Source organism: Oenanthe melanoleuca, chromosome 2, assembly GCF_029582105.1.
Source record: "Oenanthe melanoleuca isolate GR-GAL-2019-014 chromosome 2, OMel1.0, whole genome shotgun sequence".
Classification (NCBI taxonomy): Eukaryota; Metazoa; Chordata; class Aves; order Passeriformes; family Muscicapidae; genus Oenanthe; species Oenanthe melanoleuca.
In genome coordinates, this window is record NC_079335.1 from 8,337,786 (window position 1) to 8,359,046 (window position 21,261).

Genomic DNA, 21,261 nt, shown 5'->3' on the forward strand with positions numbered 1-21,261 from the left:
GGTATAATTTGATATATTTCAGTTTGATAATGGACATGGTGACATGCAGAAGTTACTGCCCATGTAAGATGTGACATGATAAATTCTTTTCTCATTTTTGGATGGCGTTTTTAATCTGCAGTTGGACCCGTGATGCAATCTATTTTGTTCCTGAACTAAATTATAGCCTTAACATCAAATACCAGTTAATTCTTACCTCTTGACATCCTCTTCTTTATTTTTGCTATTAAAAATAATGATGCAACTTTTTAATGATCAACCATAAGCAATTTTTCTTTCTGTTTTGTTAAGGGAATCAAAAAAGAGAGAGAAGACTGCTTGGACATTAGTCACTGCAGAAGGAAAAGTTCTGAATGTGAATGCACCTAAGTATGTAAGGTTAAAAGGTTAAACAGTCTAATCTCTCTGTAGTTAATTTGGGCAGCTATTTCAATATATATGGCAATCCAAAAATAAGAGGGCTGAGAAATTCTTGTTGCAGTATTATATTCCTTGTGGGTAAACTGTGTTCTAAATTAATATTCTGATGCCGGAAAAAGAATCAGTTTTCATTGAGTTAAATGCTGAAGACTGTTTAATTTAACATCTTTGTCTTTAAAGATTGAAGAACTTGTTTTTCTGTAAAAGATGAAAGATATTTTAGTCTTTTCCCTTCTATAGTAATGCTCTTTCTTGAATCATCTTGCTAATGGTGTAAAAATTTAACTGTTGAAGATAAATGTGTATGAGAAGCCACTTCAAATGTGGAAAAATATATCCCAGTAATATTTCTGGACAAAATAATTCTGTCCTCTGATGACAGATGTAAAACTGGCAGAATTGGGAAGGATAATCTGCTTCTGTGACCCTGACAGTCTCCAGCAACAGAGAATGGGGATACAGGGAAGTGTCTTGTGTTTTACCATTGGCAAAGACACTTAGGTTTTTGAGTGTTTTGGAATGAGTTTCCAGGGATATCAGCCATTGATTTTACTTAAAGGAAACCTTCATTTTCTAAGGGAAAGCAGGAGACTGAGTGCAAACATCATTTCCTTATAAACAGCTCCCCACAGAGCCTCCTGCAGGAGACTGGGATGAGAAATTGGCCACTTCTCTGCTGTCCTCTGGACAAGTTTTTCCATTTAAGACCAATTTAGCTGCAAAACCAAATCTGTGAACATGCTTATCATTAGCATGAAGATTGCTTTCTATATCTTGGAAATTTAGAAATCCTTGCAAATTCAAGGAATTATATGAAGTGCGCAGTTTTCAGTAGAACAGAGAATTAAAGGTAGTGGACGAGTTTAGTGTCATGTAGAACCATATTTAGTCTGTCTATCTCCTGTACCAAGAGATAATTTCCATTTTATTGATATACTTTTTTTAGTAAAAATGTGTTGACTGAAAAAAAAATAAATTGTACCTTTTTCTAATTCAAAAAACACAAGCCTAAAACAATTTAAATGTCATGTTAATAGAAACTGATTTCGCCTCTAAAAAGCAGAGACATTTAGACGAAATCTCTAGCTATCTTTTTTAGAAGAAACAGAGTTCACTGTTAGTAGCATCCCTGTTTGTGTCACCCAAGTTTTCTGAATTTAGTCTGTGGGTGTGCCCACATAAACCCAGACCAATGAGCATTTTTTGTCATGGCTTCAACAAGAATGTCACAGCTGTTCAGTGCAATCTGGCAGTGTATTGGAGAGACATAAAGAAAGAAATACAAGTAAGCAGATGGTGTTCTCCAAAGTTTTTGCTTCAGCATGAAAGTCTCATGTCCATAAAAATGTCCAAGCTTCTCTGATGTTCTTTTGGAAAGTTAGCAAGAGGAATGTCTGCTTGCTGCTGAGGACAGACTATTTCTCTTCTGGAATTCCAACTAAGATTCTTCCTGGAAAATTTTATAATTCTGTCCTCTTGTTCACCCTTCATGTTTCAGTGGATTCTCAAAATCGGTGATGCAGTAAGACAAAAACTCTGAACAGGAAATAAACCTGTTTTGTATTCTTTGCACTTTTCCGTTAAAAAATACTTGTAAACTACAACCTCTGTAACCTTTCTTGCAAATTAACTGTCAGAATATAGGAGAGCAAAGAGTGAAAAGTATATCTGGCAAATATTTTTGTTGCTGAAAAACCTTATCGTCTAATCTGTTAACATTTGAGCATCTTTCCATTACCTGAACCTAACTTATTTAAGTGTTTTAATGTCACTGAAATAGCCCAGATAAATTATATTAAGCAAAACCCTTTCATTTTATACTAATTTATACTCATTTGTAGGTGAATTCATTCTTCTTTTTTTCTCTGCTTTCATGCATGGGAAATGTTTGAGTATATGAGCAGAACTTGTGAATCTAGACTAGATCTCCTTATAGTTATAGTAATAGATGGCATTGATTTATAACCGGTAAGATTCATTCTCAATTTTAAGAACAGAGCCAACAGATCACAAACACAGAACTAATACAATCTACAGGCTCATTTTCAACAAATGTAAAGCTTATAGAATCAAGGATATTGTGCAAATCATATTTTACTTTGGAAATGCAATACAGAATTTATACTTGGGGCAAATTAATTACCATGAAAAAAAAGGATTTTTTTTTTTTTTTTTTTAACTTACCATAAGGTTAGAATAACAAAGTTCTGTATTTTTCATGCATTTTGGAACTGGCTTTTTCTCTGAAGATGTAATAGAGCAGACAGGTTTCACCAGCAGGTGTCTCTCGTTCTGCATTGTCAGAATAAGCGTAAATTTTACTGACCTTCAGCAGAGGATTTTTTTCTTTTTCTTGTGGTTTGAGTAGGCAGAACAGAAAATAGATGTGAGAATGACCTTCACTCAAATGCCATGTTTTTTTCTGTTCATGAGACAAATTGGAACTGTTTCTAAGTGATCACATGACATATTGTCTAAATGGTGTTTGTATTAATCTAGAATTGTTAACATTTGAACTATGCTGTAATGTTTGCTTATTCACTCCAGTAGTATTTATTCTGGAGGTGTTTCTTGTCATTGTTATTAGGCTTCATTTCTCTTTGAAAGATGATGAAGAAAACAACCAGATCATCTTGGATCTTGCTGTTTACAGGTGAGATCTTTTTTCACCATGATTTTAGCCACTCATAAGATGTAATACACAGTGTTTCAATTATAGTGCTCTCTGTAATGGGGACTTTTCAAGAAGAAAACAAATAGTATAGTGGATAATGGAACCAATCTCAAAACCTGTGCCAAAGAAGCAATGCTCAATAAGTCAAAGGCTCTTCAGACTGTTCTCTTAATCCTGAATGGAGGCTGTCTAATAGTCCTTTTGGGGACTGATGTTTTTTGCAGTCCACAGGTAGGTGTCTTCCACACCTGTTGTTTTATACATATGTAAAATCTATTCCATTCTTCCTTTGCAGATAAGGGCTGTAGGGAGTGGGGTTTTTGCTCATGCTTTTTCCCCAGTAGTGCTTCAGTACATTTCACATGCTTCTAGTTAAATTCTTCTTCTCCCTGAGACAGAGTAGAATAGCCTTGTCTTATTTTCCTTGATTAGTGGAACAAGTCCATGGCTCGTGCCTATTCTTGAAATGTACCAGAGTGTTGCTTGGAAGCAATTTGGTTGAACCAGGCAAATTATGACAAGGAGATAGTACATACACTGCTAAGCATTACAATGACCTTTTCCATTCTTCAGTAAGGGGCTGGAAACCCACAAGTTTATCTATCCAGAATAGAAACTTTTTACATAAAACTTGAACTAGTTTCATAGTACAGAAATACTATTCATGCCAGGTGTGACTTTTCCCTTGAAAGTCATTAATTTCCCTCAAAAGAGGTTTGCTCTATGTTTCTGACTTTTAAGATAGAGATATTTTTCTAGAACCTCAGAAAACCTATTCAGATACTGCTGGATGTACTACAGAATCACAGAATCATTTATGTTGGAAAAGGCCTTCAAGATTTTTAAGTCTAGCCTTTGACCCATCCTGACTTTGTCATTTCTTGGACACTTTGGGACCCTGGGTAATCCATATTTTAATAGTCTGTGCTCACTTGTAAGAAATGCAGACTAAAACATATGAAAAATTCACCTGGAATGTTGTAAAAGAAGGGAAATGGGAAATACATACTTGTGCATTCCCATGAGTCACATCAGGTGTCACATAGTGAAGACCACATGTAAAAGTGGAACTTTCACAGGTCACAAATTCTATTTGAAAGATTTAAAATTACTGTGTTTTCTGGGAATGGGAAGTATATCTGTTCATTCTTTTCCAGCAAATTCTGTGCAAAAAAGGGAAATTCTGTTATAATTTTAGTAGTAAAACCTTCAAAGGAAAAGTAGTAAAATATTTTCACAATTTTAAATAGCATGTGGATTAATTTTCATATTATTGTAAAGCACTGAACTAACAGATGAAAGACCTCTTTGTTTTCCTCAAGGATTTTGAATTCTTGCAATTATACAATAGCTGATGCCATGGACTTGACAGAACTTAGACAGTATTTTAAGTGATATTCACAGGAAGATCATGGGGGGTTTCTCCCCAAGACTTTGAATCCTAGTAGTATTTTCGAAAATTTAATAACTGAAATTTAAGTTTGTGAAATTTTGAAAGAGCTGAATGGTCTATTGTAGATTGATTAATTTATTTCTATTTCATTCTGAAGACATTTGGACACTTCTTTACTTGATGTTGATGTGCAGCCAACTTACATCCGAGTACTGGTGAAGGGAAAGGTTTGTGATTTCTTACTACATTCATTTCAAATCAAGAGTTAATGTTTGCCACAGTTATTCAGTGGGCTCTGGATCTGACTTCTGAGTTACCAGTCATTTGCATCTATGCAGAGAGAATGTTCTTTTAATACCAGCATCATTTTGAACCACACATAAACTGTGGAAGCCCTAAACAGAAGATGTACAAAGCCTGAAATAGAATTTCACTTTCCTTCTCTCCTCTCTTCTTCTTCCCACCACACTGTGTACCATAAATCACTTTAGAAGAGAGCTTCCTAGTTGCCTTAGGCTAGAATTTAGCAATTTTACAATCTGGAATTTATAGCTAACAGAAAGCAATGGATGTATATTCTTTTGAAAGGGCATTTAAAATGTCATTCCAGTTTTCTCTTTTGGTGGTTTTAATTTTATCATCATTTAAAAAAAAAAATTCAAAGTACTTCCACAGTAAACCAAATTCCCTATTTTTAACTGAGCCAACTGCATAAACAAAACTTGAGAATTGCTTTACACCTAAATAGACTGGATAATCTTTCTCATTTAATTGCTAATATAAGTCAAGCATCATTTTATAACTTTCTTTAGAAATGCCACTTCAGGAATGGCAGCAATTCAGGAAAATGCATCTGAATCTACTTGTAAGCAAAAGCTATTTAGCATAATTTATTAGGTTTAGTTATACCACACATAAAGTGAAAGTGTTTAGACCTGTAGTGTCCTTAAAAATTAAAGGATGTGATAGTGGTGGTTTTGTATTTGTTGTGTCCATATGAAAGAAAGAAAAAAATATTTTAGCATGATATACTTCAATTCCATATTGTCTCATAGCCATTTCAGCTTGTGCTCCCTGAGGAAGTGAAGCCAGACAGCAGCTCTGCTAAAAGATCACAAACAACTGGTCATTTAGTTGTCACCATGCCAAAGGTAGGTAAAATAGGAAACATCACACAAAGGTCCTTAAATGTTATGAGTATTTTGGGAATATTTCTGAGTTACAGGTAACATCTGGCTTGCTAAAGATATGCAGTCTAGTTTTTGCCATTGGGGCATATTTTCCAAAAAAGGTACATTGCAGAAGGACAATTTAATTGCAGAGCCAAGCCTTAGTATTTAGAATCCATCTAAAGGAACATAATGAAAATTAGTATTAATAGAAATTTGTATTTCCTTTACTTTAAACAAAATCAGCTTTTTATATGCTAAAAGAGACTATGCAAAACATGCAGTATTATGCAAATCTGTAAGAAGATAGCTTTTTAAAAATAATGAAATAAATACATACCTACTTCCTTTATCAATTTGTGCAATAATAAGAACAAATCAGTTTATCAAAATTTGTGTGGCACACATATATATGAAGGTTTCATATTTGTTCAAATAAAGGGATGATGCACTACTCTCATTTCTCATGTGTTTGGAAAAAGAGTTGCTTAATTAATTTTCCCTTCATGCACTGCCTGGCTGGAAAGGAGCCCCTGATCCCCAGCTGTACTGACTACTGTGACCATAAAGCAAGAAGGTTGTGGCAGCATGGTGTTTGAACTGAAACTGCTTGGAGCAGACAGGGAGATGGAAGGTCTAGGGAGGTGGAATTCTAGAGATGAGAATGGATTTTGTGGTGGGGTTTCTGTATGCTGGGGGAGAAATTATACCAGTGCAGCATCTTCTGTTGTTATGCCTTGGGAGGTTTGGTTGCTTTTAAGGCCTCTGTAGGACATCTTTTACTTTTGGCTTTTGCAATACAGTAATCCTGCCCAGGGATAGTTACAGTAGAAATACAATCTCTTGGTGCTCTAGCCGTACCCTTCTGGTATTTAGGAAGTGTCTCTGTTGTGTAAGGGCAGGGGACATGTGTGAGTCCACCAGAATGTATCAAATAAAGCATTTCCTTCTGAAGAAAGAAGCTCTTTAGCTGAGATATCTTCACCTGCTATATGGGGTAATTTTTTTCTCTTTGTGCTCTGATTTAATTCAAAGATTATGCATCTAGTAATTCTAACTTTTGGCTTTTTCCATTTGTGGTTAATTACCTTCTATGTTCCCTTCTGCACTCCAGTCCCACACCATCTGTCCTCCCTATGAGGACAGCCCCTCATTGAATCACAAATTGTCACTCTAGTTTCAAACATGCATTTTTGCCAAAAACTGTAAGAATACTGAAAATTGTACTTATTTGGTTAAGGTAGATATTTTCTGAATGTTCAAAATTCACTCTAATGAGAATTTATGTTTCCATAAATTTGTTTGAAAATGAGGCCTTGACACTTGCCATTTTGGATAGTGTAATTTTCAAATGTATGTGAATTTTTTTGTTTAATAATTACTCGTCTTTGGGTTATTTTAAGTACTGTCAACTTTCTGTCCCATACCCTGCTTTTATTACTCATACATCTTGCTAGTCTCTTTGTAGATGATCAATGCCTTAGAAAATGTAAATATTTCTAAGTGTCTCTGGATATATATTAACTCTGCTGCCTGCCTATAAAATCATACCTAAATCAGCAAAATGAATATTCTCTCTTCATACTGTGATTGTGAACTGCCTTTATTCCATTATTAACTTTATATTTAACCTACCTTTATATTTTTGCTACATCTACATATATTGCCTAGCCTGAGGCTCTGGAGAATACTTCATCTCAGAATACCTGATTCTCAGATATTTGTAAAGCATGAAAAGAGAGAAGCACTATAGAATAACTGGGTAGATATTCTCAGCTTGGCCTTGGTTTGGTTAAAAGTGCTTGAGTAGCTTGGACATCAAGAGATGCATGAATGGTGTGCTGCAGGGTGTCTTTGTTTCAGGAATGGTGTGCTGCAGGGTGTCTTTGTTTCAGTGGATTCTGGAAAACAGCTTTGAAGAAAAGCACCCGAGAGTCTTGGCTGCCACGAAGTTAAGCATGAGTCAGCAATACCCTCTTCTGTCAAAGATCACCAGCTGTATCCTGAGCAGCATTAGGAGCCATGCCAGCAGGTGGAGGGAGACCATCCTCCCCCTCAGTTCAGCATTGGTGAGAGACACACAGATTGCTGCTCCAGTGCCAGAGAGACATGGACATGCTGGAGAGAATCCAGCTAAGGGCCACAAAGATGATCAAGGAATGGCAGCACCTGTCCTATGAGGAAAGGCTGAGAGAGCTGGGACTGTCCAGCCTGGAGAACAGAAGGCTCAAGGAGATCTTATCAATACACAGAAAACTTAAAGAGAGGGTGCAAAGAGTCAGAGCCAGGCTCTTTTTGGTGGTGCCCAGTGACAGCACCAGAGACAAGTGGGCACAGACTGAAACACAGGAGCTCCCTCTGAAGAACAGGAAACTCTTACTGAGGGTGACCAGGGGCCTGCACAGGTCACCCAGGGAGGTTGTGAATCCTCCATCCCTGGAGATGTTCTAAAGCCATCTAGATGTGATCCTGGGCAACTGGCTCAAGCAGACCCTGCTTGAGCAGGGAGCTTGGACCAGAACTCCACAGGTCCCTGCCATTCTCCAGCATTCTGTGATCCTGTGAACTTCATGGATTTGCTGACCTAAGATGGATCTGTGTTACTTCACTGCAATTACATGTAATGGATATTAACCCATTGTTCATGCTTCTTTATTGCTAGTCTATCAGTCACAGAATCTGTTCTCTTCCCTTAGGACTGAAATAGAGAGCTCAGTTTTAATTTTTGTGGTGTAGATCCTCTTCAGATGATCTCTATCCATACTATTATTATTATTATCATTATCATTATTATTATTATTATGTAATATAGGAAGAAAGGTAAATGAATAATGATTGACAGCAGGAAGGCCAATATTTTTCTTGCAGAATCTTGTGGCTGATTTTATCAAAGTTTGAGAATACTAGTTTGAGATCACCAACTGAGTGGAAATTCCTCTTAGTAAGATAATAGGAAGACCAGAATACATTAAATTTCTTTCAGGCTGTATAGTGACAAGACAAGCTTAATGACTATATTAAACTGTATTTTATCCTTTTGTTCCTGAAAAACAGTTATCAAAATAATATTCTTTTTTGCAACTAGATAGATCGTCTAACACATTCCTTACATAACTGAAATGTTGTCCACTATAATAATAATAATATATATAATAATAATAATATATAGCCTATAATAAGGTTCATGCAATAGTATCCTAAAAATATCTCTATCTTCTCAGTAACACAACAGAAATCTATCTGAATTCTAAGTGCTTGTTTTAGTGAGCTCCTGATCGGGTTAATAAACCTTTTACCATTCATCTCCAGCCTGTTTATAGTTCCCTAGTCTTTAAAAACAAAAACAAAACCTCTTTCCTTGCCTCTCTGATGCCCTTGCCACTCCACAGATGTTGGAGAGAGTAAATTCCACATGAAGTAAAAGAAAGGAATAATTTTCACATTCATTACTGGAAACATTTTTAACCATATTACTCACTGCACAACAAATCACCACAGAATGGGTGCCTTTCTAAGGCAGTGTTTACCAACATTTTTTGGAAGGTCATCAAAAGAAACTGAAGGGCACAATGTTTAGTGAAATAAAATAGTGGCACTTTTAAAATGTAGTGTTTATACTTCAGTAATCCTTTATATGGAAATTTTGCATGAGTAAGGTGTTGATAGTGACTACATTCTACATGCCTCATGTTCTGGGAAAAATATTTGTGACATGAAGCTTCTCAGATTTTGAACCTCTATGCTCTGGCAGCATCATCTTTACAGATGATGCAAGAAAATGAAAAGCTGAGAGATTCTTTAACAGAATTTGACTAAAATTGGCATATTAAATAAATGATTTCATAAAATGTCATCAGTAGATTACACCAGCGTTTTAATTACTGCCTTAGTAAAAGCATCAAACTCCAGTGTTATTAGCAAGCAGGTTTTATTTAGTGTTCTGAGACATTCTCTGTCATGTTTTAAAATTTTCTTAATTTAGTGAGTCAGAGAGAAAAATTTGGACTTTTGATTAATTCTTTATTATATTACCAGTGACGAATGTTGATAGCTTTTTATTTCCTGGGCTTTCAAAAGTGATTAAAAATTTAAAGATCAATGAGAGATTCCCTAATTAATCTAAAAATAGGAGTGCTATGTATTATGCATGTCAGTGTTATTTGATAGGATTATTTTGTATAATTCTAACCTTCCTAGATATGGTAAATGTGGTAATACTTCATTACCCTCAAACACATCTGGAGATACAGCTGTGGAACCCTAGAAATCTAATAATCTTTCATAAATGTGTTTCAGGGAAAATCTGCTACTCAGAGGAATTCCCATTGTAGAATAAGAAAACCATTGTAGGGAAAAAAAAGTGGACTGAAAATATGAATAAAAATATGGCTTTCACATAGTCCTTCTGTTTTCTCAAATATACTCCGGTTTTTATTTAAAACATCTCTATCTAGAAACCTTTGATAATGATCTTAAAAGGGATGCATTTTCTGTTTTCTAATAATTGCAGTTATGCCTGGAAATCATAGGATATGCTGAGTTGGATGGAACCAATCAGTATCATCAAATCCAACTCCTGGCCCTGCACAGGACACCCCAAGAGTCACACCATGTGCCCGAGAGCATTGTCAAAGAGCTTCTTGAGCTCTGGCAGGTGTGGTGCTGTGACCACTTCCCTGGGGAGCCTGTTGCAGTATCCAAACACCCTCTGGGTAGAGAAACTTTTTCCTAATATCCAACCTAAACCTCCCCTGACACAGCTCCAGGCCATTCCCTTGGGTCTTGTCACCAGAGAGAAGAGTTCAGTGCCTGCCTCTCCTCTTCCTCTCATGAGGAGGTTGAAGACCTCATAGAAGCCTCCCCTCCATCTCCTCCAGGCTGAAGAGACCAAGTGACCTCAGCCACTCCTCATATGGCTTCTCCAGACCCTTCACCATCCTCGTGACCTCCTTTGGATGCTCTCTCATAGCTTTATGTCTTTTTTATGTGGCGCCCAAAACTGTACAAAAAAGTGTAAATATTAAAAATCATAGTATTATTATCATAAATATTGGTATCATAGAATAACTTCCAGAAAGCTTCATTATATTCCATTAGTCCATTTTCTTATATACCACAGGCTTCAAATTTCACACTGTTATCTTGCTACTGATCCCAAAGTATGCAAATCCTAGCTCTTCCCTAAGTTCCAAAGGTCAGTTCTTGTCAAGGTTGTATTTTCTTATGAGTGCAGAATCAGCACATTTCTTCACCATCCTTGATGGTGTGCTCTGAGGACAAAGTAAGGAGCACGAGTCTCAAGGGAACAATGGAATGAATTTCTGTTAAAAAAAAAAAAAAAAAAAAAAAAAAAGAACACTTGAAAAGAGGGAAGGTAGAAAGAAACAAAGCTTTCTTTCCTTCATCAGGGCATATACAGAATCAGAGGGGTTCAGCATCTTCACACTGATTTCCAGATGCAGATGACAAAAGCTACAGATCTGTCTTTATATCATTTGGGGTTCAGAATGGAGACAAAATTCACAAGGCTTCTGGAACAGACTACTCTCAAATCAATTGCACTATGAAACAGTTAATAAAATGAACTATTTGGTATAGTTCCTGTTCTTCCTCTTTTCAAGTGCTTGAGAGATCCCTCTCCCATGCTGTTTTTATGAAGGGAAAGAGATCCTTTTGCAATGAGATACCCTTTTGTCAGTAACACATCTTCCAAAAAATGGTGGACGTGTTTTCTTTGAGAAGGGGAATTAATTTTGACTTTGAACCTAAGTTTCTGTTTTAGCAAAAGGGCTGAGGGAGTTTGTGGTCACTTTGTCATTTGAGTGAGGAGAAGTCCAGACTGCAGCTGATTTTTAATAAAAATTTCAGAACAAATACTTGGACACCAGAAACAACATGCAATCAAGTAATGTGCATTATTAACATGGTGCTAAACCAGACAGTATGTATTTAAACACAAGTAGATGTAGATATTTAAATACCCTTTTATGTATAATTTTATAAATGTTTGAGTATATTTCCATTCAGATGATTTGGTTTAACTTGCCTTATGTCTGTGTTTCATGCTGAGTGAAGAGTGTTAAAATGTAACAGAAAGAGTAAATGTCACAAGAGAAAATTTATGCAGACACTCTCAATTTTCTATTTTTGAAAGATTATTTAAATGCTTGTGAGCAGAAGTGTCAACTTTTATGAGAATTATGTTTTGTCTATTTTTATTTTAGGCTAAAGAAATAATCCTGGCTAAGCAAAAAGTTTCAGCTTCAATTAAACATTCTGACTGCAATACACAGCAAAAAACCACAAGAAGGTAATTCCTTTTCTGCATCAGTTTTATTTTTATCAGTGTGTTGCTCACATGCCAGAATATGTGTTCTTTTATGTTATTGTTGAAAATATGAAAATATTGATTAGTCTAGAGTAAAAGTATGTCTGAAAGCTGTAGATTAATAACCTATTTGGCACTGTTCATTAAAAAGTGATTTCATTGTGTTGAATCTTGTTACAAAGACGGAGTAGTTAGTCAAAAATGGTATTTTGGATTGTGGCTGTTCTTGGTCTCAATATGTAGGACACTAGCAAAATGGTTCTGCAGGAGTCAGTTGTAATTAATTCTACTTGTAATTTCTTATTTTTATAAAAAATCATTAACTTATTTTCTTGATGATCTGCCTTATGAGAAGATGATAGGGCACCTGCAAGAACTTGTTGAGGTTACTAGTGAGCCCCAAGGACTATACCCTTTCCTTAAGTAGCAGTCATTAGAACAGTGCATTACTCTGATTACCAAGTATTTCAAATATTTTTAGAAAGTCTAGGTCAAATGGAGGATACTTACTCTCCATTATACCTGCAAATTCATGGAAATCAGGTGAAATGGAAATACTGCACCCATTTTTAAAAAGAGTAGGAAGAAGGATGCTAGGAACTTGTGACCCATCATGCTCACCTTTGGGGTTTCTACTCTACCTGAGAATCATGGAACAAATCCTCCTAGAAGCTGTGTTGAGGCACATGGAGGACAGAGGGGTGGTTCAGGACTGCCAGCACAGCTCCACCAAGGGCAAGGCAAAAAAAGTGCCCTTTGTGATTGAGTTGCCCAGAGAGGTTAGGGATGCCTTATCCCTATAAACATTCAAGGTCATGTTGAATGGGACTCTGAGAAACCTGATTTAGTTGAGGATGTGCCTTGCTCATTGCAGAGGGGTTGGACTGGATGACCTGTAAATTTCCCTTCCAACCCAAACCATTCTGTGAGTCTATTCTGTGACTCTTTGCAAAAGGTATGGTGCTTTTCCACAGAAGTGCAGCTAAATCTTTAAATTCATTACAAGAAATAAGTTGAAAAAACAGCTTGTGGATTAGGAAAATATATTTCCTTAGAACCCTCTGTTTGCCTTTAGTTTTGGCTGCACAGTAAAAATTTAAATAATAATGGGAGCATGGAAGTAATACCCTTTCCTGCCAGCAAATGAACTAAAGATATTTCATGCCATACTGAAACTCCAAGAATTTGTGTTTGATTTCTATGCAGTTTTAAATGATCATGAATATGCTTCCTGCAGATTTTGAGAGGTAAAATTTTACAGGAATATATACCACAAAAGCAGAAGTAGGAAAAGAATCTTTGAATTATAGTCCTTTCTAAAAATAGTATGCTTTGACCTCTTAAGCTGAAAAGTCGCTGACTAGCCAGATGCTAAAAATTTGCTGAATAGTTGTCTCTTAGATTACAGAAGAACATTCATTACAGTGATTATACTTGACAGCTACAGATGTCTTAGCTAAATGCTGTCAGACATATAATCTGCCAAACTGTAATGCAGAGCTTTAAATCTCTTAAACTCTTGTTACATGAAGATACTGTCATTACTTCTGCCATGTATGAGAGATTTCTTCTGTGACTATATATGAAACTGTACTTGGAGCCTTCAAAGAGTCAAGTTTCTGTGGAAAGAATTTGACAGACTGATCTATTATATTTGCAAAGCCTCTATTAATGTAGTAGTTGAGTGTGCCATCCCTTAGTGGCATTGGCCTCATGATTCAGCTGTAAGATACTAAAGCTGAGTTCTCCACAGCTACATAGAGGAAATTCAGAGGTAGAAACTGACTTTTCTGAAGTTGTACTGGAAATCTTAAGAGTAACAGTTATATAAAGTCAACAATCCTTGTCTCATACCTTCATCTTTAGACTATTCTTCCTTCAGCCTGTTGGAGAAGAAAGAAATTAAATAAAACTCAAAATGTCTCAAAATGTAAATATACACACATTTGAATTCCTCCAGTAGTGAAATATTCATGGGAATACAACTTTTTTCTTCCAGTTTTTGAGTTTTATTCTTTTGCTTTTGTTTTGGTATTATTTTTTTTTTTTTATTTCTGTAGATCTTTATATACAGAGAGGTTGAGAAATGTAGCCAGAGAATGGTTTAATTTTAAGAGGTAAAGGAATGCCAATTTCTGCAGAATTAAAAACTAATCAGCAACTTCTAATCTATACACACCTTTTATATTGATGTAAAGAATGTAAGGTAGAGGTGATTTCTATCTCTGTAGTTCAGGCATTGCAAATCTGACTGCCCCAAGTGTCTTTTCTCCTCTTAGCTGTGCAGAAGTGACAAGCCAGCCCATGTTCTAGAGAGCACCATGTGATACACTAGGTTGGAAATCTGTCTTACATTCTACTGGAATCAGTTCTTAATGGCAGTGAATAATGTTTGGCTTTTGACAAGTTTTTGGGGTTTTTTCAGTTTTGTTTTTTTTTTTTTTTTTTGTAATCTGGATTCTTAAGTAGGAAAAAAGAAAAAAATATGCTGCTGGATTTTCCACCTCTGTCTGCTAGTGAAACCATAAATGCCTTTGAACAGATTATCCATTTCCAGCCAAATGTCACTAATTGTGAGAGACATAAAATATATAAAATTACCTGTTATATTGAACTTGAGACTGAGAAAACTGGAATGTTTTTAATCACTATATTGGATCTTAATTCCAGTCTTTTCTAGCAAACATGTCATGATAAGACTCATTAACTCTTTTATGGTTTGCAGTTTCAATGAGAAATAAGCATTACTTTACTTTTCTTGAAGAAGTCTTTGGGTTTCTTTGAGCTTTTCTTTGCTTATTAGCAAATAAAGAATAAAAGATGGATTATTTCAAAAATTCTATGGCTATCTCACTTGAGATGTAAGTGTTGCTGAAGATGAAACATACTGCAAAGATCTGTTGTACTGGATGACCCTGATTTAGCTTGGTTCATTTTGGTGAAGAAGAGGCAAAGAACAAATTTCTGGGGAAAAAATGTAGATGTGAGAGTAAGAATCTTTCTTTGGGAGTGAGAAGTCGTAATTTGAATTCTTGAAGCAGTCCTTGTGAAGTGTCAGAATACTGCCTTTCCACAGACTGAATGTCTGAAAATCTCTCCTAGTCTTAGATTTCTACAGCTTACACAGAGGGATGTGATGAGTTGGAAGGGAGAGAGCTCTGTGCTGTGAAGAGAAATACAGTTGAACAAAATGAGTCATTTCCTCAGGACTGGGAAGGGGAGGTAAGATGAGGTCAGAAACTGAATGGCATTGCAGACAAACTGATCTGAAAGAACTGCAGGAGGATTTATGTGATCTTTCAGAACCCAGATCCTCAGTGTCTAAACCAAGCACAAAGATTTCAATGTGAAGAAAGCCAAAAGCATCTGTAAAATAAATTTGTGCAAAGATCACAAATGACAAGTCAGTTATCATTTCTGTTCAGATGCAATGCCTTTCATAAATACCTGGGATTAGATCACAAATCTTGAGAGCTGAATAGTTTGCAGAATTAATATTTTCTGGCAATGAAGTTTGCTAGATGTCATGAAGACACTGAGAACTTTCAGAATGGAAGTAATATTGTATGGGAAGGGAGGAATAATAGGAACTGAAATTCAGTTGGCTTCTTAACCAGAAAGTGCAGTCAGATACAACTAAGCAACGTGTTAAAAATGTTTTTTACTCAAATTAATCTCAAAGTATGGAGTAATTTGCATTCTTATAGAGGTCTGGAGCTAATCAAAGTAGAGGATGTACATCTCCATCATTTGAATAAATGAGGAGAACAAAAGGTGGGGTGCCTCAGAAGTGATTTGAAAATTAATTTGCACACTGGCATATGATAATCCTTAACTGTAATAAAGGTGAGAAGGCTTCAAAACGTGCCCTTCTGGAGAAAGCATTCTCAAGAGAACACTTCAGTTAGTTCCTGATCACTGCAGTTCTAAAGTTGTCTTTTGTTGTGCATACGGCACAAGGACAAAAGTCAGAGGGCAGAGATGGACTTTAAAGTTGTTTCCTAACATTCCATAACTGTGAAAAAAACTTCATTAGAATAAAGTGTGTTTTCAGTATATATTTCCCAAATGTTTAAGGATTTCAAGTTTGGCTGAGAAATCTAACAGTGAAAAGAGAGAAAGTAAGATGATATTATAGCCACATATAGAAATGCAGAGTCAATTTGCATATTGCAGGTATTGGAGTGTATTTCTTGCTTGCAGACAAGATCAATTTAAAATTTGGTGTCTTTAAGTGATTATTCAAAAGAAGGAAAGGGATGGACCAGTGAAGTTGAAAATGTGGCTATGATTTTCTGTCCAGCTTTTAGAAACATGGACACTGGTAATATATACCTTCTCAGTCTGATGAATCCTATTTGTGAAATATATTTGTCTTTTAAAACAGAATGGCCTAGGTATCATCAGCCTTTTATTTATCAGAACATTTACCACTGATTTGTTAGTTATTCTTCACTGTTGTTTTGTCCCTGAGAAATGCATTTGATTCTACCAGTATTTATGTCTTCCCACTGATTCTGAAGACTGCAGTTACAGCATCATTTCAGTTACACACATATACAGAGATTTAAAAGGTCTCTTACATAATGAAAGAGGAATTAATTTTACAGGTACTTTAAAAAAACCATAATTATTTACTTAGATTATCTAGTAGATTTTTTTCTAAGCTTGTATTTTCAAAAATTGAGACCAGAGTATGACAAGTATCCCACATTCACTATCAGTAACATACCTAAATAAAGATTTGTCTTTCTCTAAGCTCTCAAATAAGATGTCATTTCATATACTAGAATCACTCCATTTTCTTATTCAAGAAAAGGATTTATTAGTACTTTGTTTAGGGTGATAATTATTTTTTGTCCTGTTTCATTCACAATGGTTTTAAAAAGTGCCTCTTCAAAGTGGTTGGTTTTGACTCCTAAATATCTTTAGATACTCTCATACCAGAAAGGAAACTTTCAATCACATGTCAATAGCCATATATTCTGGATCACAGATATGAGAAATCTCTAGCAATCTAAATTTTATTGAAATTCAGAAGTTGACACAGGGAAATGTAACTGTCAAATCAAATTTAAATATCAAGTATGGGCACTTAAGACTGCGTAAATTAAAGTGTAAATTATCAAGAAATACCTAATTATCAGATAGGCCGTGTGTCACACACCAGGTTGCTCAGCAGGCTGCTTCAGTTATGCAAAACTTTCTTTATTGTGGAATCTTCTAATTTTATTCTTTAAAAGCCTAGCCAAACTGTGTGGAGGTAGGAATAGCCTTTCAAAGGAAAAACATGTCAGGAAGAAATAGAGAGTTTCATTTATTTTTGTGTGGTGCTCTAGTGTTTGACCATAATTTTTTCGGTAGATAACACTCAGCAGCAGGAAGTGCCAAAAACTATGAACTTCATCAATTTTTTAGACCTAGACTTGAAATAGTTTACAAACACTGACATTTTCACTTCTCTAGCTGATCCTTCAAGGAATATTTTTGTTTCCATAACAGCTGTTTTAACATTGCTCATGGAAGAGCTTCAGCCAACAAGATGACTTTTATTCTTCTAGGTGGAATTACATGGAAAAAACCCTTGTTCTTTCTTAAAAAAATATTCAGGTGGTTACCCTTAACCTCATCAATTCCCAGCCTCTTTTGCATAGATTGGGTGATGAGAGCAGTAGATCTGTGTTGCAGCTGCACTGATTTCAACATAAGAGTGTTGCTGCCAGCCAGTTGTTGTATCATGGTAGCTGGGATACCTCTGTGAAGCTGTACTGAACAAGTATAGAATGTTTGATCATGTTCATGTGAAAACCCACTTCCTTTCTGAAAAAATTCACCTGTGCTTGACTCTCAGGCTTACCTGTTGCTAACATTCTCTGAGATTATCTGTGTTGTTGCAATTTTGAGAATGGCTGATGCCATAACTTTTTCATAGCTTGTTGATGTGGTTTGTTACTTATGACACTCACTGTAATTTCTTTTCTGGAGTACTGAAGTTTATTCTGCTACTAAGCAATAAAATATTCAAACACCATTATGTGTCTTCATGAATGATAATTTGTACCATTTTAGAGCTATTCAACAAATGTGAGATACCATTGCTAATTGAAATACTTCAAATTAAGGAAATTATTTTCTATCATGTGATGGAGGCACAAGCTGAGCCTAACTTTTTCTCATGTTTATGCTTTTTCAGCTTTTTCTAAGGCTCCTCAGATTAGTGGTAAATGGTTAGTTTAAGGGTCTGTTCTCTTTGTGATCTCACCAGCAGCTACTAATAAAGTGATTCCAGGTCACAGCACATTTCATAAATTACACAGGAAACAAAAATGCTCTTTACTTTTGGGGGATGAACATTTTTCAGAATGTTGCCACAAATTGAACACTGTTTTGTTTCATTAAATAGTGTAGTGCAATATCAGAAAAAAAATCTAGCTTTATAAACTGAAGAATATTCAGGGTAAAGAAATAAGACTTCTTGTATTTGTTTTCATTACCCATAAAATTCTACTCTGAGTAATTTTTGCTTATGCCACTATTTGGAAAAGATTTATGCAGATTATTAAAGCAGGCAGCTTCTCTGGCTGTTTGCTGTTTTCTGCTCAGAAAAAAATGATCCAATTATTCTTTTAGTACAAGAAAAATCTAGTGACATAGAGCTGAAAGAGGTGATTAGGCTGGTGCCTGCCTCTTGTGGAGCTCCTGTTTTCCTCAGCACAGCACAGGAGCAGAGGAGGAACCTGCCATGAGCCCCTCTGCATCTCTTCAGTGGGACAGAGACCCTGCACTCAGGTGATGCCTGCTCACATCTCCCAGAGCCTTGATGAAGAAGCAGTGGCAGAATCTGGAAGCTGCCCTGCAAAACACTCTCTTTTCTAATGACTAAAGATGGTGTGTTTTCAGTTTAAACTCTTTTATTGTACTTTATATACAAATTTTAATTTCCTGTGTTATCATCCATAAAATGCATTCTGTCATGCAGTGACTGCCTCCCCCTTGTTTGTTCTATTTCTAAGGAGCCTTTCTGATCTCCAGGGTAAACACAGTTTTCTCTCATCTCTGAGGGCTGAGGCACTGACTTTTCTAATGCTGAGCTGGGAACTGTGACTCAATATAAGATGGAGTATGAAGATGCACAAATGGAAGAAATTAAACATAATTTTACAATTACATTTCTGTTTTGCCATTATTTCATGTAAACAGTTACAAATTGCATGAAAGAAGGTTAGATTTTTTCCATTTAATCATTGAGCTCCTCTATTAGAAAAGAACAATGAGATTAAATGCTGCAAGACAAAGAGTATGTTTCAAATCTTTGATCTTCATGTGACATGGATAGGGTTCCTTAAAGAGTGGCCAGTACATATTTCTAAGTGTCATCTGAAAGAGTATCCTTAATAGCAATAGAATCTTAAAACTTTGTTAAAAATCTGACTTTTCCTATAATTTAATCCTTTTCATAATAAAAACATGGTGCAGATTCATGTTGCCAAAATATAAAAATTAGCTGATCAAGGCAGACAAGTTCCTACAATTGTATTTTCTCTATAAATGAAATTATTTCTCTTTTCCAGAGATGGACCTGTCACCTAGAAATTAATAGACAGTCAGTGGGAAGGAGCTGTGTAAAAAGAAACAGAAAACAAAAACCCAAAACAGTTGGATTAAAAAAAATTACCTTGCATCAATAGCCAACCATTTGTACTGTGTTACCAATAGTCACCATGTTCTGATATAAAGGGAATTACAGCTATCTAAAATTAACTTTTGAAGTCTGGAGATTAAGAAATCTTCTGTACAAAATCATAGAGATTTTGTATTACTTTCACATGTTTACACTTAGAGTTTTTATTTAGCAATCAATTCTCAAGTTACAAGAACTCTTAACCCTGGTTTAATTGGACTCAGTAACAACCCTCATACCAAAGTCAATGTGTTTATAAGCAGGCACCCAAAATAGAACCATAGAATCACAGAGTAAATTCAAACAGTTTTGTTATATTTGACAGTGAAATGAAGTTTTTTCCATTTCTTTCCCTCTTGTCTCAGGAGTGGACAAGTTGAGAAGTTAGAAGTGGATCCTAGTAAATATTCATTCCCTGATGTGACAAAGATAATCCAAGAAAAGGAACAAACTGGACGGGGACCTATAAAGCTCCAACCACAGAAGGTTACAGAGGTTAAGAAGAGCTGTGTTGATTTTGAAAATAATGAAGATGTTCCTCCTTTAATTTGAAACATTCTGAAATATCCCCTCTTTAAGTAGCATGAATGCTTGTGTTGAATTCATGACCCTATAAGTAAATAAAATAAAATGGATCTGAACTTGGCAATATCATTACATTTCCTATCAGTAATTGTTTATCCTGGTGGTTTTGGCTGCATTTTCTGTTAGTATATTGCTATATAAATTCCTTTTTCTAGATTGTTTACTTAGTAACTCTGAAGTTAGAATAGGAGCCTTTTATCAGAGATTGTCATTTCTTCAAACAAATTACTGTCTGGGTTGAGAGATGGCACATTACTGCAGAAAAAGAGAAAAAAAGGAAGAAAGCACTTGTAACAAGATTTATGATTTTTCTCATTAAACTAAGGATAGGAAAAATCTCTGTGTATTCCTTCAGTGTTTTCATTTTCATGACAGCAGTAGAAGGAAAGGGCATAGTTAGAGGGAGAGATGCTGCTGTAATCTACCATTCATCACTGAATGTCCAGTACAATGCCAGCTCCTGGATTCTGGAGCTTGCCTAATAATGCCACTCCTTGAAGAGTCTGGGAGAGAACAAAGAGAAACTTCAAGAAAAAATAAGCTGAGTGACCTACATTACCTTCCTTATGCATTTGTAATTGTTTATAATGGAAGATTTCATTGGGAAGAGAAAATGCTTCAGATTCAAACCAGCTTTTGCTTTTAGTCAAGAGCAAGAAAAGGCAGGAAGAATCAAAGAATATTTTTTGGTTAAAACTTGTTTTCAACCTTAAGATAGAAGATTAATAAGTTGCAGCTATAACTGAACCACTGTTTGAGTTCAGATAGTGCCCACAGTATCCTCAGCACACAGTCATGTTCAAAACACAGCCTTTGAAAGTGCTGTATCCCTTATTGTGAAAAACATCATGCAAAAACCTCAGCAGTTTGAATGAAAATATTCCCGTTGAATTCTGGGAATTTTTAACCACTCTAAAGTGCTTGATGGTTCTTCACAGATGTTTAATGTAAGATAAAGATAAATAGTCTATCTTAAAGTGCACTGAAGAGAAGCAGAAAATATCCATCAAC

General features: G+C 35.6%; 1 protein-coding gene across 2 annotated transcripts in view; it reads left to right on the forward strand.

Annotated features, from left to right (window-relative positions):
• LOC130249935 (dynein axonemal assembly factor 11-like) overlaps positions 1 to 20,581 on the forward strand; it is a 47,055-nt gene extending 26,474 nt beyond the window's left edge. For both annotated transcript variants that reach the window (XM_056485109.1, XM_056485108.1), the window contains 6 exons: positions 292 to 369; positions 3,008 to 3,073; positions 4,645 to 4,714; positions 5,543 to 5,638; positions 11,881 to 11,966; positions 20,031 to 20,581. In XM_056485109.1, coding sequence (XP_056341084.1) covers positions 292 to 369; positions 3,008 to 3,073; positions 4,645 to 4,714; positions 5,543 to 5,638; positions 11,881 to 11,966; positions 20,031 to 20,217 — 583 coding nt within the window. In that variant the 3' untranslated portion in view covers positions 20,218 to 20,581. The remainder of the gene's footprint in view (positions 1 to 291; positions 370 to 3,007; positions 3,074 to 4,644; positions 4,715 to 5,542; positions 5,639 to 11,880; positions 11,967 to 20,030) is intronic.
• The last annotated feature ends 680 nt before the right edge of the window (positions 20,582 to 21,261 follow it).